Source organism: Lissotriton helveticus, chromosome 6 (assembly GCF_964261635.1).
Source record: "Lissotriton helveticus chromosome 6, aLisHel1.1, whole genome shotgun sequence".
Classification (NCBI taxonomy): Eukaryota; Metazoa; Chordata; class Amphibia; order Caudata; family Salamandridae; genus Lissotriton; species Lissotriton helveticus.
In genome coordinates, this window is record NC_136067.1 from 1,157,253,412 (window position 1) to 1,157,276,087 (window position 22,676).

Here is a 22,676-nt window from a genome sequence, read left to right on the forward strand (position 1 = left end):
AGAATAGAATAGGGAGTTAGAGAAGGAGGTGTGGTGAAAGAGAGCATCAGATCAGCAGAAGTTAACAGGGTGTTAAAATGCAATGCAATATGTTTCTCATTTGGAAAGTTTGAGCTATTGCTATTGTAAAAGACCAATTTTTTTTAATGTTTTGTTGTTGAAAATAGTGAAAATAATTGCTTTGTCATTTACAACGCTAATAGTTAAACGCTTTGGCAAATGTGACACCTATAGCATTTGTAATGCGGGAAACATCCTTTACGACGCAACTTTTACCATGCAGTGCCTTTACAACGCAAGTCATTACAACGAATTGCGCTGGGGGGGGGCGCTCTAGGATAGGTAATAGTTTAATTTACTATCCAACACCTTCCCTACTATCCACAGGGACTGGAGTTGGAATAGTAAATTAAACTATTTACTATCCAGCACCCCCCAACGCAAGTCGTTGTAACGACTTGCGTTGAAAAACCTGCGTTGTAAAAGCATGCGTGGTAAAAGCATGCGTTGTAACAACGCACATCCTTGTAATGCAATATGTGTTGAATTCATGTGACTTACATGTATTGCTATTACAAACAACACTGGTTTGAATTTGGAGGGTGAATTTTGAGGGTGGAGTTGGCTTTTGATTTGGAGGGTGGAGTTGACTTTTGATTTGGAGGGATGATTTGGAGGGTGGAGTTGGAGGGATGATTTGGAGGGTGGAGTTGGAGGGATGATTTGGAGGGTGGAGTTGGAGGGTGGAGTTGGAGGGATGATTGGGAGGGTGGAGTTGGAGGGTGGAGTTGGAGGGTGGAGTTGGGGGGTGGAGTTGGATTTGGAGGGTGGATTTGGAGGGTAGAGTTGGATGGTGGATTTGGATTTGGATGTAGGATTTTGATTTGGATGGTGGAGTTGGATGGTGTAGTTGGAGGGTGGAGTTGAGGGTGGAGTTGGAGGGTGGAGTTGGCTTTTGATTTGGAGGGTGGAGTTGGAGTTGGAGGGTGGAGTTGGAGGGTGGATTTGGAGGGTGGAGTAGGAGGGATGATTTGGAGGGTGGAGTTGGAGGGATGATTTGGAGGGTGGAGTTGGGGGGTGGAGTTGCATTTGGAGAGTGGATTTGGAGGGTAGAGTTGGATGGTGGATTTGGATTTTGATGTAGGATTTTGATGTGGATGGTGGAGTTGGATGGTGGAGTTGGAGGGTGGAGTTGCATTTTGAGTTTGAGGGTGGAGTTGGAGGGTGGAGTTGGAGGGTGGAGTTGGAGGGTGGATTTGGAGGGTGGATTTGGAGGGTGGATTTGGAGGGTGGATTTGGAGGGTGGAGGAGTTGGAGGGTGGAGTTGGAGGGTTGTTTTTGCAGGTGGAGGGTGGAGTTGGAGGGTGGAGGATGGAGTTGGATGGTGGAGTTGGAGGGTGGAGTTGGAGGGTAGAATTGGATGGTAGATATGTATTTGGATGTAGGATTTGGAGTTGGATGGTGTTTTTGGATGGTGGAGTTGGAGTTGGATGGTGGATTTGGAGGGTGGAGTTGTAAGGTGGAGTTTGAGGGTAGATTTGGATTTTGAGGGTGGAGTTGGATTTTGAGGGTGTATTTGGATTTGGTTTTTGAGGTTGGATTTGGATGGTGGACACTCTAGATCTGCTCACCTCAAATGCCTGTTTTTCTATCAAAGTTTTTAAGCATAGGATTAGCACAGTTCTATCCACGCCAAGATAGAAAATGACAAAGTCTTTTGCAAAAACTTTGATAGAAAAACAGACATTTTAGGTGAGCAGATCTAGAGTGTCGCTGGTGTTGAGAGTGCTCTAACAGGGGCTGCTTTCCACCTAAACTTGAGAACTACCCAGAATTCTCTCCTTCTTTTTTGCATAATTTATGCGTCACTCTATGCCTGAAAGGGTTTTGTTTTGACTTAATACTGGGTGCTCCCTTGTGTCTGGACAAAGCTATACCTCTCTGAAGAGCTCTAATTAGAGCGAAACACTGTGTCAGGGGTTGCTTTTACTCATTTCAGGTTGGCTTGAGTTGGTATTTCACTAATTCAAAGCTGTAATATTGTGCTTGGAGTGATAAATTGCTTTTGTAATTTTACAGCTCGGCAAGGACAGCAACGTACTAGTTCTATGCTTAAAGACTTTGCTGTATAAATTGCAAAAAAAATTGTCATTTTCTAGCTCGGCGTGGATAGCACTGTGCTAATCCTATGCTTAAAAACTTTGATAGAAAAACAGACATTTGAGGTGAGCAGATCTAGAGTGTCGCTGGTGTTGAGAGTGCTCTAACAGGGGCTGCTTTCCACCTAAACTTGAGAACTACCCAGAGTTCTCGCCTTCTTTTTGGCATAATTTATGCGTCACTCTATGCCTGAAAGGGTTTTGTTTTGATATATATATATATATATCCCAACAAACAGGAAAGTTGATTGGAATTTAAACAAGTGTGCAGTGAACCGTGCTCTGCCTCTTCTGAAATAATGCCACTGAAGAAAGGATATGAATAACTCCTGAAAGGCGTCTGGCAGATTTATGAACATTGATTCCTGTGCCTGGCCATTGACCTGCTTGCAAGTTGTCTCAATAAAAGACGTGCTGAATCTATCTTCCAGAGGCGTCACTCTTTCTGGGGCTTACCTGTTTGTTGGGATTTATACGACTGTTAGCCCGGCCGTGGAGTGAGGCCCACCGCCTGTCTGCGGGCCCGTGCTGGTGTCATGCAGGTGCTGGCGTTCACGGAGGGAAGGAAAGTCCAGCGCCAGTACAGGGTGGTGCTGACTACATGCGTGCTGTGACTTCTGGAAAGCGGGGCAGGTTCTATGCCCGGACAGTGCTTCTACCCACTTGAGAATTAATATTTTAATTGATTATCGAAGAAAGTATGAGCAGCCTCACATGGGAAACACCGCAGCGCACTACAACGCCCAGAGGGCTACACCCACTGTGGCAGGTGATTGGAATTTAAACAAGTGCGCAGTGAATCGTGCTCTGCCTCTTCTGAAATAATGCCACTGAAGAAAGGCTATGAATAACTCCTGAAACGCGTGTGGCAGATTTTTGAACAGTGATGCCTGTGCCTGGCCTTTGACCTGCTTGCAAGTTGTCTCAATAAAAGACGTGCTGCATCTATCTTCCAGAGGCGTCACTCTTTCTGGGGCTTACCTGTTTGTTGGGATATATATATATATATATCGACTCCACAGCTTCCCAGTGCCTGGGCGCACTTAAACAGGTACACGGACTCGGTAATATGCCAAAATCAGATTTTATTTTCTCATTGCTGATTTTATTTTCTCATTGCTTTAAATCAAAGGAACGGTGCATGCCTCAAGACGCGTTTCGGACACGAGGCTGTGTCCTTGCTCACTTGACAAACGGTGAGGCTGAATAGTGCAATTTAAAACTTTAAAACACCCAATGGCGCCAAACACAGTAGCATGAAAATTGAAAGCGGACAAGTGCTTCAAGTGCAACAGTTAATGTCTAGTGGCTCCATATATATATATGTATACACACAAAGAATGGACGTGCATTGGATTTTGCTTTGGAGATACTCCATATCGTATTCACAAATGAGTTGCAATAATGAAGGGGACGGAGATAACTAACTTCAAATGCCTTTTTAACATAAAAGGCTTGAATGTGACGCCTAGGAGATGTGCCCTGTCTACATTTACCGCCTGAACGCCGAAAGCAGGTGGCACAAGTTAGAACATGTGTGCAGGCCAGGCATAGCGGGTGGCGGCAGACACGCTGCCGTTTATTGGCACAAGTGGGGAGAGGGTCGTAAGCCCCGTTAATCATAAAAGCATTCTGAGTGAACACCTGCGGGCTGCTTTCGGGCCGGGCAAGGGGCCGTTCTAATCACTCTGTCGCAAATCGATATCTGGGGACACATTCCACACACAAAGTCGTTTTGTTCTCTGGTTTAATTACGTGCCCGCAACTCGTAACTGTTTGCCATTTTCTTGTTTGTTATGCTCACTGGGGGAGGTGGGAGACAGAGTGGCGTGGGTGGGGCGCACTCGGCCATGCAAGTTACTACCGCCTCAGATTCACCGAGCCAGAAATACGGATTGTTTATTTGTTTTCGTGTCTTGAACCTACCCCTAAAGTTTCTGAGTAATGCTAGAAAGGCCATAAATTGAAGGGCCAAAAGCGCCGATTTGTGGCCCTCCGGTTGCCACAGCGTCGCTGTGGTCGCCATAAAAAGTTTTTGTCTTAGACTTTTGTTAACTGCTAGAAAAATAACAACCCTTGCTCAAGACCTTGTCAACCAAACCGCATTCCAAATGAGCGGCGAGAGCGCTTCCTCTGAAATGCAATGGTTTACGACCGGTCGTCCCAAATTGTATGAAAGAAGCCATTGAAAAATCGTTGAACTTTTTTTAATGAGACCAGTTATCCGAGGAAGAGTTGGCATTCTAAAAATACATTAAAATTTTATTTAAAAAAAACACTCGAATTCGTTCATATTTTAGAAGTTTTCAGCAAAATGTTCGAGGCTACTACATTTACATTTGCTGTCTAAAGCGCGCGTGTTGTGAGTGTGTTTTGCTTCAAAGCGCTCAACACACATTAGAGGCGATATGTTAATCCAAAATGCCCCCTCGCCTGTCACCTTAAACGCCCTGAAAAATCAGCAAGAACCAACACAACACATGGACGACAGCCTGTAAAAACAGAGATAAATTGGGGCGACATTATTAGCATATCTGGAAACAAAATTGCATGGATATCATTTTGTTTACAAATGCAGAAGTGTAAAGAACAGATGATGGACGGAAAGCTGAACAAATCAAGCATTCACAATCACACCCCAGTTTGGACCTAGCCATGTGCAAATCAATCTCGACCCTGCTACTCATGGGAACAGTCCAGCCTGAACTGCCAGACCAGGTCCTCCCCGACCAGAAACAAGCATCCTGGGACCGGTTTCGGAGTATACCCCTCATCAGCCAGGCTAGCTTGAATGGACTGTCCCCATGTTAAATCCAAAAACAATGGATTTAACCTAGATCTATGACTGGGGGTGAATGTTTGATTTCTTCAGCATTGCATCTATCGCCTGTTCTTTTTTTAATGGCAGAAGTAACATAACACCAAACAAGGTTGGCCTCCAGCAACCCTAAGATTCCCCAACAGCCTCCTGTTTGCTTGTGAAGTGAGGAAACATGCAAAAAAACTAAAGAGGGCTCTTAGAGCTATTTTACTGTTTTTCTGCTGCTTCCATCAAGACTACTGCTGAGGGTGGATTGGAAGAGGGGGGGGGGCGGGGGGGATCTTCCGCTTTAACGGGAACCTTGCCAACGTAGACCGTGGGTGTGGTTTTACTTATCCAGGTGTTTCCTGAAGAGCCACACATGGTGTCATACACAATTTAAAAGCTCTATGTCATGACTACACGCACATTTATGTAACTATATATTTAATTCATTATTCACTATTGGTGGTTTATAAATAGACAGTGATAAACGATTTTTTTTTTTTTAACCTTGTGTTTATACTTCATTGGACTAACCTAATGGGATTTTTTTAGATTGAATGTGTGTGAAGGTTTTGTCTGGGTATTGCCCCAGGAGATTCGCTGATGTTTTGTGCAAAGCCAGATTCTGCAGCTGCATATGGACTTGCTCCAATATTCCATTTCATACCCATTCTCTTCCAGGGTGGGCGGGCATTGTTCAATATCCCTTCCAGGGACACTTTTAACGCCGTTTACGCTGACCCTTTAGGTTTACCGCTAAGTACTACACGAGTTCTACAAATGCAAAAATACCTATCCAGAACAACAGGGAGAAGCACTTCAGAAAGTCTCATCACTGTGTCACAGTTTCTCCCAATAGGAAGCTAAATTACTAATGACGCATGCTTATGGTGTCCGCCTTCCTTCTCTGTTACAGAGCGTGCATAGTACATATTAAATAGATGGACGGCTGGCGACGGTGTATGTCCTTGGCCAGTCCCTCTCTTATCAAAATGTACGCCCCACACGTATTTTAGCCGATTTGCGCTGAAGCTCGAGGTTGGTCCCACCCACAAAGCCACGGGAGAAAGCTCTCCCGTAAAACTCACATCCTCCGGATTTTCACACCTGATTGGTAGCTGGGGCCTGTCTAACACCCTCAGCGGGAGGGGGTCGGGAATTAACTGGAAGTCACTGGAGAGTGTAATTACTAGTGCGGGGGAGTTTAAAACCTGGTGCCCTGAATTATGCTGCACGTAGCCCAAATCAATCGTCATTTAAATTGAAAATAGTGTAACTTCACTCTGCTCGGATGTAGGGACATTCAAAGATAGCATGCTTTTCATCTAAAAATCCTCAGGGGATTGTGAAGGCGATGGATTGCGCCTCGTCCCTTTGGTGAGCGAAAACCCTTTTCATCTTTCAGTCCACGAGTGCGGATTGTAATTTAAAAACCGTCCCCACCCACGTACGGGTTAATCATCTCGTGTGTCCTGCCCCTTCTGAAGTGGAAATCGGGTTGCCATCTCCACGGCATGTCTTTTTTCAGTGCCAGTAATAAAAACCCCACACGTTTTCCCATAAAAGAAGGGGAGAAGCGGATATACGGTTATCTTGGGTGCGCTGATTATACGAGAGCAATGGGTTATGCACGTGTGATTATAAGTGAGTCGAGGTCTTTAAGTGGGCCGGGTCTCACCGGTGCCGAGATACGGCAGTTTTTTTTTTTTAAAGGAGGCATCAAAACGTGTATCTATCGGGCTCTGTTTTGTGCCCTGGCACAGGCGGACGGCACGTTGCTGCGCGCGTGCTTACCTCACACTTCTCACTAGTGCAGAACTTATGGCATGACGTCATGACAGATGAGCGTTGTAGGAGAAGGGAAATCCTTTAAAGAGAGTCGTGTTCTCTCTGGATTTCCCTTCTCTTTTTGAAACTCGGGAGCAGCAACATTTTCGTGGTTTCACCAGGGCTTTAAGTGGAAGCTCTTTCAATATTTTATACACGCCATAATTGCTGCTCATTTATCTTATGCAACTAACAACCATTGACAAAGCAAATAGTCCTGACTTGTTGTAGGTATGATGTCACTTGTTGCATCATATATCTGAAAGCAATGACAGAAACAGCAAAATACCAGTCAGGTGGCACCCTATGCTAAGCACAGATTTTTAGCTTAGGTGTTTTTAAGCCGTGCCATTAATTACGTAGCCCCCCCCCCCCCCCCCTTTGAGAGACTACCAGGTTTTTCATCCCACTTAAACTCCTGAGTGAGTCAATGCTCCCCTCAACCCCAGTAAGGTCATACATACTGCGCCTGGCAGGATTGTATTGGCCATGATGTATACAGACAGTGACACAGCAAAGATTCGATTGACCCTAATAAAAGTAGCACGAATGGTCCCAGTCAGGTTCTTCGGGTAAGCCAGTAGAAGACACCCATAACTGGGGTGCAATCGGCCCTTCATATCTTGAACCCTGAACTTTTGAAACCCCCCCCCAGTGAAATTACATTGTGTTCGTGTGTACTAAAGTCAGTATGGGTAGTGTATAGGTGTCTGTACATCCTTATACCTATGCTGGTGTCAGTAGTGTAGAATGCTTGTTAAGGGGCCCTAGTGGGACTAACGAAAAGGGGCAAACTATCCCCCTGGTGGGGTAGCAAAAAACACCAACAATTGGCGTACAAAGAGCCTCTGAAGTGCCTAGAACCTACTGCCACTTAACCTCCTGCTCGCCCACACATTGGGCAACTAGTTTTAGTAAGCTATCCAATATATCCTGAATACCGTTCCGCACTTCAGTTATTTCAGAATTGCAACGCTCCACTTCTTACGACATAAACCTCACGTGACTAGGTCATGGGAAAAGCCTCCTTTAATGCTTTTACGGGCACTGAATATTCTGCCCTCAACACTGGCTGAATAAATCAATGATTGTTATCGCTCGAGGTGAAAGAACTGACATACCTGAGCAGCCCCATACAACACTTTATACCGAACAGTCAGTAAAAGGATCGGGAGTAGCAGCAACGGCTTCAGGTGGATAATGAGTGTATGATGGCTCCGACCCCAGATGGATATTGCCTCAGAAGCCACTGTGGGCGCCGCTTGCCTCTCTGTTATCAGGACCACGGTGGCGAAACCAGGACATCTCTGAAACCAATGATGCATAGACTATAGTAATCGACCGTGTGGCGTTTCTAGAGCGGTTACAGGTGCATGGTCGACTGGGAACCGAAAGCACTGCTGGCAAAAAACACACAAACGCTCAAACTAACCATGCTTCTGTTCTTTCCTCTCTATTTCTCCCCTCCCGGTAACAACTAGTGTGCCACCTCTAAATGACATAGGAAAGCTGGAGAAAGGGCCAGCAGTTGACCCCGTCCTAAAACCGGCCTCAAAAGCTCCAGCACACTGGGAAATGCCCGCAAAACCCCGAACAAGGCTGTGTGACTTTACATCTTGTACATTTGCAATTTTTTTTTTCTGTGTGTATCCTTTATGTAACGCATGTAATCCTAAATCCTTATGTTTTTCAACTGGTTCTTATGTAAAGCGCTCTGACACCTTCGGGTAAATTTCGCGCTATATAAAATCGCATAAATAAATAAATACATTATAGTTTCTACTTTACAAACATAGACCGATCACTAGTTTACATGTGCGCCCCAAGCCCCCCTCTCCAGGGTACTCACCAGCTGCTCCCTGAGGGCACTTAGAGTGCACTCCAGCCCGCGTTCCTCGCTGCTGCCCCCCAGTTGGACTGGGGCCCCTGCGACCGGGTCCATCGCAAGTGCCCGGGTCACCAGTGCCTGCTGCCGGCTTCGAAGCAGGTGCAGCTCCCGCAGACCAGCCAGGGCAGCTTGCAGCCTCTCCCCCAAGCGTCCACGGTCCAAGCCTCCACTGCCCGCTGCGATGCCCGCCGGCGGCTGCATGTTCGCCTCTAACCGCGGCCCCGAGGCATTGCAGGCTCCTCCAGCGGGGGCAGGGGCGAGGCGAGGCAGCAGACAAGGGTACACGACACAAGAAGGACGAGGCTACTGGAAGGGTGGAGAGAGCGCAATGAAAAAGACAGGGGGCACCAGATGGCAGCAAAAGGAGAGAGATATAAAGTAAGATCGGAGGAGGGCACCGGCGTTCAGGAAAGGGCAGAAAGACTCAGGCTCTAGGCATCAGATAGGGGTTTCAGGGCAGGAGTATACACAGCTCGAGGCTCAGTAAGTGTCTGTTCTGAATCCCGCAGGACAGCTCTGTCTAGCAGGCCGTGACGTGTTTTGTGTAGTAAACTCCGCCCCTACAGCGTGACTCCCCCCGAGGTTAACCTCGGGCCAGCCATACCTGCGTTCCCTCAGCGCCCTGCCCGCTCCCGCCGCCTCTCCGTCCCGTCTGCCTGCTCTCCTAATCCACACCCAGGGCCGGAGATTAACGCTCCCAGCAGGCCCGAGCTGTGGGGGGTATTCTCATTCACTCAGGGAGGGTTAGATGGAAGGCAGGCTCAGTCTTGAGATGTCGGGTGTCTTCAGCCCGAGGGGCCAGAAGCCGTAGGGGGCTGGGAGGCAACCACTCTAACGCCTTTGGGATGCAAACAATTCCAGGTGACCTTTAGCTCCCGGAACTCGCCAGTCAGATGGCAATCGAGTTTATAAAAAGGTACATTTGTCTGCATTTGTTTATTTCTGAAAGTTTTATACAAGAGAGAAGGACGCCCAAGACAAGAGAGCGCGACAGCCCCTCACCTTAATGCATACACAATATATAGTAGCCGGTCAGTCGCTTTAGATATCAGTACAAAATCTACAAATGTTTTACACTATGTTACCTGGCTTCCACCAATTTGTAACTCTTCAATGGAAGTCCTCTATTTAAGTTCTGGCTGTATTTTTCGCTGCTCTTCTGTATATCTGCCTCATTTCCTCTTCCTGTGTGGAAAAGTCCACACGTTTTAGAGTCGCGACTCTGATTTACACAGATTAACCTTTTTTGTAGATGCTTGAATTTCCGGGCGTGCTCCTGTAGTCACCACCATAGTCATACTCGCTTGTGTCGATTATGGACAATCCGCACATTTAAGGTTGAATGTACAAATGCGCACGCTTTTTTGCTCATTCTCCACATGAAAAAAAAATCAACATATAGAAATTCTTTCTCTAACGCCCCTTGACAAAACGCTTGCCACGTTAAACGAAAACGTTCTACCAACATTTTCAAACTAAATTATTCTGTGAATTTAAGGTGGGTAATCCATTTGAAATGTCTGCGAATATCCGCCAAAGAGGGTATTTCCTGGTGTTTTCAAAATTAACAAAGGGCACCTGCTGCAATTCCCTGGGAAATTCACATTTCCCTACCACCTCAAAATCGTCCAGCAGTAGAAGCTACAGACGTGGTGTATTTTCCACCGTCTTAAATTCAATTTGCCATTAGAATGTTCTGCCCATCTTGTTTGACTGAACTGAAATAGTAAATCCGACTTACGTGTTACCTTGAATTGTGCCATTTGCTCTATATATCTGGTTTTATGGAAGAGGTAGTGTAAGATAAGAGAGATACAATGTGAAGCAAGAGAGCAAGAGAATACGGGGTGATGCTGCTGCCCTGAAAGGTTATTGTTTTATATTTCAGTCAATCCTTTTATTCTATTGTTTTTTGATGTGTACATTTCTGATTTTTATTAACCAAAATAAACTTGTCAACTGCCAACACTTCGTAGATTAGTACACTTTGTTTTATAATATTTCCGAGTTCATATCCACCTGTTCAATCTTCAGGCCAGTCTCGCTACAGCCATGCCCTTATACTGCTTATGCGCTGTACTCACGAATCCCTGAACCCCAGTAGGACCAAGTGAGCGGGTGCTAGGGGTGTTAAGGGTCGCAGCAACCATATCCTCTCACTGCGCATTAGAACCAGTTTGGGAAGGAATGCACAAATAACACAATGGAAGAGTTCAATATTTAATATATGCCTCGCAGACACAAACAACCGTTTACAAAGGCAAAAGCATATTCATAAATAAATGATTTCATTGATATGAAATACAGAACATGCATTTGTTTACAAATGAAAGAATATGCCATCATGTTAATCTAGCTAAACAAGCCTATACTTATAACATGTCACTTGCTCATTGGTTGACAAACATATAGTACAAAATTCAAAGAAAGGAACAGGGTACACACAGTGAAATGACATTAAGCATTTAGGAATCACGTTATGCGTGTCAGACCAAAATCACATTAATTAAAACAAATGTTCAATGGTTCATGCTCTAAGTAAGTATGTTGCTGATTCAGCACACCCATAAGGTAATGGCTGTCATCCTCAGGACTAGACGAATTAACCATAATATTGTTGAAGCTGGATGGGATTTGCACCGCTGTGCAGATCCTTGGTGCAAACCCAAGTGCAAGCTGCACTTGAGCAGATGGGCCTTTAGTCCAGGGTTGTGGTTTACCGTTAACAATGCATCAGTAACAGTGAATCGCATTTGACCATAAAGATTTATTAGCAGATTAGCAATGTTACAAACTCAAATCATTCAAATTAGTCCTAAATCATAAATCATCGGGTAAATGGTGATGGTCAGTACAATTCAAAGTGATTCAAATATAGCAAATACAAAAGCTGACTGTTAAAGTCATCATTAGCAAATTGAGTAAATCCAGTTTCCATTAAGAGAAGTTCCCTCATGCTAAACTAAGAAGACTAGTGAATAGGGGAAATCAAGCATAACGTGTCAGCAAACAACGTCTCTAAAAACAGAATCAAATAAAGATTCAGTTAGCTAAATGAGAAAGGATTTGCTAAGGAGTCTAAGGAATCTGCAACACTCCCCACAGTTTCCAGGCTGCGGGTACCAATCAGGATCCTGAATTTCTGGATATTATGGTTTTGCCCTTCTTCCCAGCCACCACACAATAGATGATTCCAATGCATGGCCTTCAAAGGATATATCGTAATATGATTTCTAGTTTGACTTATTAAACTGAGGCCAACATTAACTAAAGCTAACTTAACATGAACATACTATACCTAAGATCAACAGTAATGTGAGACTCACACTCACTTTTTTACTTTATCAAATTTGTATATAAAGGTTACAGGGACATTATAGCTAGAAATTAGCATTTAAAAAACCTTAGAAATTCACAGAAAAAAACAAAGGTTACAGTGACATTATAGTTAGGAAATGGAATAAAAAAAGCCTAAGAAATTCACTGAAAAAAACCAAAGGTTACAGAGACGTTATAGTGAGGTTTAGGTTTCACTCACATAAAACCATTGACATTTAGCAGTTATAGTTAGTCTTCCCGTCCGCCGATGACCCCCCAGCTATCCTAATGTGGCAGGGGGTCTTTTCATGTACCACAGTGGTGAATCCGCATCCTCCGGGCCGGCGGTGGCTTCTGCCAGCCCGGAGGATGCGGATTCACCGCAATCATAATCAACCCCTTGGTTTTCCTGCCAATTCTCCCACCCAAAGTGGGGGTCGGAACTGGTGGGGCTGTGAGAAGTTGGCCTGGCATATGCTGTCCGCTATTCTAGTGGGCACCTTGCACCAGTCCAAACGACCCTTATTGATGGTAGGTTTAAGACAACCTTTATAGAAAGCTATCCTAGTGGTAGCTGTGGAGAGCAGCCTTCAGGCTAAGTCTTGAAGGAATGTAAAGCAGCTTGTTTTACCAGTCTATAATCTCATGAATGATCAAATGAAAGGAGAACCACACCAGGTATATATAAAAATAGATGTATTTATTCTAAACACAATCCTCTAGTCTCTTTATGAGGCTAGAGGCAAAAGTACAATACAGGAACTTAATTAGCCAACAGTAAATGAGCACAGTATACGTTTTGCCCTAGGAGCCTCACAAACCATATACTAAGAAAGTTGTATAAGAACCACGTGAGACATATAAACCAGGCCTAGGGCCCTGTAGAACCGCTGGGTCAACCAGGAACCACCCAAGGTAGGGGCGTAGGAGACCCACAGGGGACGCGTGCAGTGTCTAAATACAGCAGCGAATCACCATTCACTTCTATGGAGAAAGTTGCAGTTGGATTTTTAAAGGTTAAGGACACTTAGGACTGGACTAGGAACAAACCCCTTCAGTTCAGGACACTTTGAGAGTCAAGACCCATGGGAGCCATCAGTGATGTCACTTGAGATGTCATGAGTGATGTCGTGAGTGATGTCACTGACCATGTCATGAGTGATGTAATATGTGACGTCATCAGCAGTGCATTGCGGGCGCGCGAGTTATAGTTAACTATAACGGGGGAATTTCAATGGTTTTGTATGAGTGAAATGTCCAGTTAACTATAATGTGTGTGAAACCAATGTTTTTTTCAGTGAATTTCTAAGGTTTTTTAAATGCAAATTTTTAACTATAACGCAGGTGAAACCTATGGTTTTTTCAGTGAATTTCTAAGGTTTTTTAAATGATAATTTTTAACTATAACGTGGGTGAAACCTATGGTTTTTTCAGTAAATTTCAAAGGTTTTGTAAATGATAATTCTTAAATGTATTAATTACTAAAAACATTTCTTTTGTTACTAATTTTCCTCATTTTTGTAATAAATATATACATATTATTTTGTTTTATTGATATTGCATATTGTATTGTAAAATAATAATAAAACTAAATATAAAAATATGTTCTTGTATTAATGATTTTTTTTTTACAAACATAAAAATAAAATTTGATATTATTCCTTTTTTTTTTTAGATAGTCGCACCGTACGGTAAACGCACCGTCATTTGTACTGTAAATTGTACTCAGCGCGCACGCACACGTCACAAGTACGTTTTGACGGTACGCGGCGCATCAGCGCTTCCGTGTGACGTCATCTACGTTTGTACGACCCCCCCGTACGCGCACCTCCGAAAGTTTTATAATGTTAAAAATGATATATTTATGTATTTCTTGTACATTTTAAAGGTAGACATTATCTGGGATAATCAAGAAAATATATATTTTTTAATTTTTAAGAACCGTATATTACTTTATAAATTACGAACATCGCGATCGTACGTTCGGCGTATACGCACCATAAGAGCAACGTAAGAGCTCCATAAGGACACCGTAAGAGTACGTACAGTCATGTGACATTAAAAGAAAAGATTTCATTGGTTCATAATACTTCCTACTTCAATTGTTGAAAGACCCCTCCCATTTTGTTCATTCTACTTTGACTTTTTGAGGAGTAGGACCCTTTCTTTACAGCTGAAGTCCTTTGGAACTTTATTTGATTATTATGGCTGCTCGGTCTACAACACCTTCTGAGCATTCTTCTGATGAGAACTCCTTCCTAGCAGAACCTCCTCAGAGGAAAAAAAAGGAGGCTTTAATTTGGAATTTTTTTTCTATTCCTGAGGGCCAAAAGAAAGTGAACGCTCCAAAGGTGACCTGCAAACTTTGTGATGTAGTTCTATCTCGCGGGGACCCAACAAAGAAATATTCATTTGGAACAGCATGCATGGACCGACATGTTAAAAACTTGCATCCCAATAATTATGCAAAGGAGAAAACCTGCAGCCTGCAGGATGCTCCACCAACTGCAGTGCCAAGCACCTCAAGTGCGCCGCCACCACCATCTGGAACCACTCCAACAAATGTGATTGTTTCTCAATTTTCCAAAATAAAGTTCCTCTGCATATATTGCAATTAACTTTTATGTTATGGGGAGCAGTCAGTGGCCTCATTGTTAGGAGGCTGGAGCGGCACCAATGCCCCAGAAACTGATTTTTTATTGGAATTTCTGTTGCAGGTCCACAGTTTTTTGTTTTCAAAAGTTCTATTTTTCTAGTTTTTCTTTCTACAAAAAGTAAAACAAAAAAAACCCTCAAAATTGTTGAAAAAATTACATAAAAAGTACAAAAGAAAAAAGGAAAAAAATAGTTAATTTTAGAACTACCTCTACTGGTCATAAAAAAGAACTATATTTCTATGTTTGTCTGTAAAAGTTTGTCAGAAAAAATGTGTACTTCATAAATGAATGAATGAATATGAAAGTGCAAAACTATAAGGATGTGCTACAGCATAAATCTATAGGGTGTTTACCTATAGTATACTGTAGTACCTCCGAACCCCTTATATATGTTACAAGTCTATGCTTCAATTTTCACTATTGGTGAAACTGCGTGGATTAATTTGTATGTATTAAGGACGGTTTTACAATCCCCTTGTGTCTCTTTTACACAACCATTGCATCACATTTGTGATGCAGCAGTGGTGTAAAAGATGTACCATGATGTATGCTATTTACAATCTGACGTAATTGGAAGGTGCATCACATTGCAAAGGCGTGCGTCAAAAGGAGGCTTTCCTGCACAGTTGGGGGGTGTTCTGGCGCAGGAACACCTCCTAAAAGTGACTAAGTGAAATCTATAAGATTTAATTCAGTCACTTTTGGGATTATACTGCGTCAAAACCCTGCACCTGTTTGATGCAGGTGTAAGGTTTGACACAGCATTGTGAGCATAGAGCCCCAAGAACATTGCTGGAGCTGCATTGTGCTTGCAATGCAAGTCAAGCAATGTGCCATCTTCACAGCACAGATACATCACATATCTGTGCCATTTTTGCCCCATTGTGCACAACATTGTAAATATGGTGCATCCATGATGGTGATGTCACAGTGCACAATAACTGTCATATCTCTGGGGATTTACCACTTATTCTACATCTACTAATTACTGTTTTAATGTAGTGATTGCTTTACTACACTCTGATCAATGAGTCACTAGAAAACTATTGCAAGAGTAACAGAGTGTTTGGTGGAAGTGAAAAGGTAGACACTACGAAATTCAACATAAAAAAGCAAATTTGCAGGTGCATAGAATAATGTATGCATAGTCTGTAGGGGTTTGAAGTACTCTATGCCCTAACGCCCACTTTGCACCATGAGTACTTGACTACACACATAGGCCTCATTTATGAGATTTTGCCGTAGGAAAGTGCAGCAGGCCTTCCTGCTACGCTTCCCTATGGCAAAAGAAAAAGACAGGAACACCCCATATCTATAAGATATAGCATATTACTATCCTTTTCCCTTACACCGGCGCACAATGGTCTGTCTGCACCAATGCAGAAACCTTAGCAGAATGGAGCAAGCGTGTCTGCATTGCAAGGACGATTATTTTTGTACAGGTATGGAAACCTTTCTGTAGAAAAATAATCACAAGAGACTTTTCCTTTTTCTACATGTGCTGCAGAAAGCAACACACATAGAAAAAAGAAAAACAAGGAGAAATAAAACAATTTTTTCCCGTTGCACCATCCTTATGCCTCTGCTTTGAAGGGATACATTTTTCACAGATTTAGAATTTATTGTAAATGTAGGACATTGTCAAAAGGCCATGGGTGTTGCTAGAAACACCCCCACCAACAACCGTTACACACCCCTTTAATGCAGAACACTGTATTAAAGGGTCTGATATTTATAAGGCAACAGTACACCTAAAAAAGTATCCTAGTGCTACATAATAAATATTACGCTGACAGCTGTGCCACAGAACATCACAAAAAGTGACGTTCCAATGGCACAAGAAGTCCCATAAATCAGGCCGTGAATAATTACAATTCTGCAAGGAGACTGTCTAGGTGAATGTATACCAACTTTACTTTTAGAACATTCTACAAATAAGCACATAGTACTGTATGATTCACAATAATACTGAAACACTAGTGTAAAACTGTTTGGTGAAAGTGTAATGATACAGACTGGGGAATTGAAGGTATAAAAGACAAGTCAACTGTTGTGTAGAATAGAGGATGCATAGTCTATACGGATTTGAAGCAGTCCATGCCCTAAGGCCTACTTTGGTACATAGAAGACTGCATGCATAGTCTATCGGAGTTTTGAAGCACTCCATGGCCTAAGGCCTACTTTGCTCTATAATTACTTGGGTACCGACTGTATAATTACACTTCTGCAAAGAGACTGCATGAATGAATTTATAAGAGCTCCTTTTTTTCCACAGTGCATACATAAGGGCATTTCAATGAATACCTCAATACAATACTAAATCAGCAATGACAGAGTGTTTGCTGCAAGTATAAGGAGAAAGACTGGGGAATTGAAGGTATAAAACATGAATTTGCTGGTACGTACAACAGTGCAAGCATAGTCAAAAGAGGTTTGCAACAGTCCATGCCCTAAGCCCACTTTACCTCATAAGTACTTTGGTACTGGCTGAAAGATTAGAAACCTGCAAGGAAACTATTTGGTTGAATGTATAGCAGCTTCATTTTTAGAATATAGCCTTATAGCTCGCCGTAGAGGACTATACCAGCTATTAAAGACCCTCTCCAGCGTTAAAGGCCTGAGTCGAAGGCAAGGACCTTTAACAAGGGAAAGGGACTTTAATAGCTGGTATAGCCCAGCTATGAAGGGCTATAAGGCTATTAGAACATTCTGTCATTAGAATGCAAAATGTCCTAACAAAAAAGAACAAAGCCTTCAGGGAGTGCGAGGGGATTGGAATCCCCTCAGACTCCCTGAAGCCTTTATACACAGCAGAACAGTGAACAAAGGAACATTGAAATGTTGGAGCTCCAAGCTTATACCAGCCACTATAAGCCCGGAGCACTCCATTTTTTATCAGTGGAGCGCCCAATATTCCAATATTCTAATAGTTTATAGATAAGCAGATACTGCTGTATGGCTCAATACAATACTGAAACAGTACAGTGAGAATGATTGCTGAAAGTGTAATAATACACACTGAAGAATTCAATATAGAAGAGAGTAGTTTGTAGTTACATAGAAGACTGCAAGGATAATCTATGCAGGTTTAAAGCAGTCCGCGGCCTAAGATGTACTGTCCTCCATGAATATTTGGATACTGACTAGGGGCCAGATGTAGGAGGCCATTTACCGACCGGTAACGGCCGATTTCGGCCGTTACCGACCGGTAAATGCGTATTTGGGATGTAGGGGCATCATTTTACAGATTTGGTAAATTTACCGAATCGGTAAATTTACCGATTCTGTAAAATACTGAATCGGTATTTTTACCGATTCGGTAACGGCCAGATGTAGGTGGGACTCTTCAGAGTCCCTAAAGCCTTACAGATTCGGTATTTTACCACCCAATCCAATTGGGTGGTAAAATACCGAATCCAGGTGTGCATGCACATGTGTGCATGCACACCTAGCCATGTGACAGACAGACATGCCCTCAGGGCATGTCTGTGTGCCACATGGCACACATGCCCGTCTTTGGGGTGCTAGAGGGTGTCAAAGTGACACCCCCTGCACCCTTGCTGAAATCGGTATTTACCGATTCTGTAAATACCGATTCGGTATTGCCCATTGATTCCTATGGGCTTCAAGGCCCATAGGAATCAATGGGCATTACCGAATCGGTATTTACAGAATCGGTAAATACAGAATCTTAACGATTCGGTATTTACCGATTCTGAAACACCTACATACCCCCCCCCCTCTATTTTACCACTTCTTAAATACCGAATTGGTAAAATTCGGTATTTAAGAAGTGGTAAAATAGAATTACCTACATCTAGCCCTAGATGATTACAGTTCTGCAAGCAAACTGCCTACTGAATTTTAAATAGCCTCATTTTTAGCATACTACATACAGAAGGACATTCTGTTGAATAGCTCTGTTTAATACTTGACCAGCAATCACAGAGACTTTGCTGGAAGTCAAAGGATATACACCTGGAAATAAAAACTATAAAACACAACTTTGCTGGTGCATAGAACATTGCATTAATAATTTATAAAGGTGTGAAGTACTCCATGCCCTAAGACCCATTTTGTTCTATGAGAACTTGGATACTTGCTGAATGATTACAATTCTACAAGAAGAGTCTCTCAAACCATTTTTAATTTTTAATTATAAATGTATTCTTCTAACAATTCATAATTTAATAGAACTTCCAGCATCACTTCATCTGAAATTTCGTTCTCTTCATCATGAAACTCAATGTCGTCTAATGCTTCACTAAACTCATTGTCCAAACTTTGATCTAAAAAATCGCAGGTAATATCTCCTGCACCAATACTTTCTTCTTCATTCTCGCTCTCTACGAAACGTATTTTAAACTCCTCTGTCAGTAATTTCATATCTCTCTTCCATATTCTTCTGCTCTTCTTCCATATTGAATTGTATTATGTTGTTGTTCCTTGCAGAAAAACATAAACACTTCAATTTATCATTTTCCCTAATACCTAATACAAAAACTAGCTTTATCAACCATTTTGCCATTTAAAAAATATTATGCAAAAACCTTTCTCAAGTACTTTATATGATTATATCAATTAAATTTGCTTATATGAATTTTTGGTTATACAATGTCCTCCTTACATTTTGAAACCAGTCACTGTTTATCATTATAGAAATAAACTAAGGCTATTATAATAAAATGCAGTACTAAAAAAAGTAAAAAATATCTATTCAGCTTACCAGTTCCAAAGCAGTTGATGTGTTGTAGTAGAATACAAAGAACACAGGTACACTCACTATATATTTTTTTTAATTCTTCAAATGTGTTTCAAAGATACAAACCGTCTTTACAAACTTTTATACACCATAGACGTTGTATTACTTCACTTTTGTAGAGGTGCATCCCATTGATCATTTTTGATACTTAGTTATACTTACCTTCAAAATAATAAATTAAAAATATAATAATTATTGCAAATTTAGCATCTGTAGAAGACAAAGAAAAAATATAATTACAATTTATCTTTTACAACACAAAATAATTTCTGAAGCATTTCATTTGCCTTTTTTGCTGTTTTCAGAATATATTGAATTTCACTAGAAACAGTGAGTTCAATAGTACTCATCACATAACAGCAGGCAAAAAAAAGACAATCAAAAAGATTATCTTAAAAAAAAAACCAAACAACAATCTCATTAAGAATCTAATAAATAGAAATAAAACATATCTTAAATGTTTTTTTCTAAGGCCAATTTCTTACGTAACTATGAGGTATGTCAAACAATCCTGAAATAACAAAACACCATCATTGATTTTATTCCATGACAAAACTTGAAAAAAAGTTATTAAAGGTTTCACAAACCTTTCCCCATGGCCAAATAGTATGTGTGAAATTCTTACTTTGAAAGTTGTTCAATAGTAACTCTGAACATTTGCCTTCCAGTGTTTTGATCTAAAACCATTGATATCATTTGCACCGTCCCCAGTGCTGATCTGTCATCCCAACGCTATTCAACATCTTCATAGCCACCCTCAAATAAGTGGCCCGCCATCTCAACCACAACATTATCTCTTACGTCGACGATACCCAGCTCATCCTCTTCCTCACCAAGAAACCACATACCATAAAAAACAACCTGCACAACGTAATTAAAGATGTCACCAAGTGGATAAGGAGTAGCTCTCTCAATCTGAACTTGCACAACATGAAGATACTCATCCTCAAACCCACCTACTCAGCTTCAGATGACTTCTGCTGGCCAACTACACTATTAACAGTACGAACACCTACCGACCATGTACACAACCTATGATTCATCCTTAAGCCCTCCCTCTGCATGTGTAAGCAAGTCTACAGCATCTCCTCATATTGCTATAACACCCACCACATGCTCTGCAACATTTACAAGTGCAGCCTAATTAAAAGAAGAAGAACAGTGACACAGGCCCTCATTAACAACACACTACACAGTGGCAACACACTCTACATAGGAATATCAAGCAAACACCTACAACAACTACAACAAATCCAAAACACCTCTACCTGACTGATCTTCAATATCCTCTGCTGCAGCCACATTACTCACGACCTCATACACCTACACTGCTTCAACATCAACATGAGGATTATCCTTCAAAAGCCTCACCCTCCCTTACAAAATACTCTACAACACCAAACTAATCTACCTTAACAACAGTAATCATGAAAGGCTAAATTTTAGCTCTTAAAATTTTGGCTTTAAAAATATTAGGTAAGAATTTCGTAACTCTTTAGGCAAACGTTGCTTAAAAACTAATTGAGTATCATTACAATGTATCCAACCTTTCAGACATCTTAAATAAACACTGTAGTGTCCAGATGTTGTAGAAGGTCCATCATGAAAAATAATTGCTACAGCTACAAAAGTTATTTCTGATATTGTAACTTGAGTAGCTACAAAATTTTTAATTAAAGTTTCCAATTTTCTTCCATCAGCTCTACAACTTTGCAGCATTAAAATAACATACTGTCCATAACTATGTATAAATAATGTTTTTGTTTTTTTTATAACATTTTTATTGCAGACACACAGAGATTACAATCATTCCAACAGTATTCCGGCTGGTCATCAGTCGCAGTGCACAGTATAGTAACTATAGCAACACACGGCCATTTAGCCCACAACCCGGAGGCCGGGCGGCAGATATCGGTAGAACGCTGGAAATACAAAATCAGAAGCGAGTGTGGGCCCCCAATGAGTTGTCCGTGTATCTGCTTTTCTTTTTACATCCCCCCATCCCCCAAAAAACAACATAAATAATCTGCAAAAAAAGTAACATCTAACAAACATGCCATTATCCAGCAGCATCCCCACTTTCCCAGCATCGTACCCCTCCCACCACCCTCCTGACGCAGTAACAGCGCTGCCTCATCATGTATAAATAATGTTGATGACATTTCTGATTTACATTTGCTACACTCCATGTTTTGAGTTGCTCCTCTAACTAGATTATTAAAAGACACTGATTCACAGTCAGGTAAAGTCAAATATATAAATCTTTCAGTGTCTATGTCAGTGGTACATGTAAACAAACAATTTTGACACTCATGTTCCCATTTATAAGAAAGGCCAAAAAAGGTTTCAATATCTATACCTTCATCTTCCAATACACCAAGCATAAACATTAAAAATTCCTGACAATCTTGCTGTATATTTTGCGTAAATTGAGTAGAACAAGAACATATGTCCCAAAAATTTTGAATATCAGAAACACTTTGGGGCATATTATCAAGGACAGGCGATACATTATCGCCGCTTTTATCGGCAGGATATTGCCGACAAAGCGGCGATAATGGCCTTGCTAATATGCTCTATGAATTCCAATCGAAGCCCATGTAAGATGTGAACACATCTAACATGGGCTTCGATTGGAACTCATAGAGCATATTATCAAGGCCATTATCGCCGCTTTATCAGCAGTTTCCTGCCGATAAAAGCGGAGATAATGTATCGCCTGTCCTTGATAATATGCCCCTTTGTATTTTAGTTCTATCACTACTACATTTCTCATAAATATAATACAACAATGAAGAGAATCTTTTCTCCCGATTTTCAGCAATTTGCTGTTGCAAACATTGAAGAAGAAAACCAACATTAACAACTACATTAGCATAGCAGTTGACACCACAACTATTTTCAAACCGATATCCAACATTTTCTTCAACACTATCCTTTTTCTTTTTGCTTGCAGGCGCAACTTCATCTTGTTTTTTAACTTTCTCTACAGTTTCACTACAGATATTCTCTAATCTTCTTTTTCAACCTACCACACGCTTTTCAAACACTGGATATTGACCTAAATTGGGTGCATATTCTCTTCTTAATCTATTATATTTTTTCACACAACTTGCATCTGCACTAACCTTTGTCTCATCAAAATCAATCAAATACAATCCAGATAAAGTTCTAACTCGCGACAAAGCAACATATGCCATACCCTCTTTAAACACGGTACTTCCAATATTCACTAAAGCACTATCTACACTTAAACCTT

At 41.6% G+C, this 22,676-nt stretch overlaps 1 protein-coding gene across 1 annotated transcript in view; it reads right to left on the bottom strand.

Moving 5' to 3' along the window:
* The window catches only part of DACT2 (dishevelled binding antagonist of beta catenin 2), a 109,067-nt gene that overhangs the window by 33,326 nt on the left and 53,065 nt on the right, over nt 1-22,676 (bottom strand). Inside the window, exons 2-3 of the mRNA XM_078647861.1 lie at nt 9,374-9,391; nt 8,642-8,849 (exon numbers count right to left, since the gene is read on the bottom strand). Of these exons, the coding sequence (XP_078503987.1) occupies nt 8,642-8,849; nt 9,374-9,391 (226 nt within the window). The remainder of the gene's footprint in view (nt 1-8,641; nt 8,850-9,373; nt 9,392-22,676) is intronic.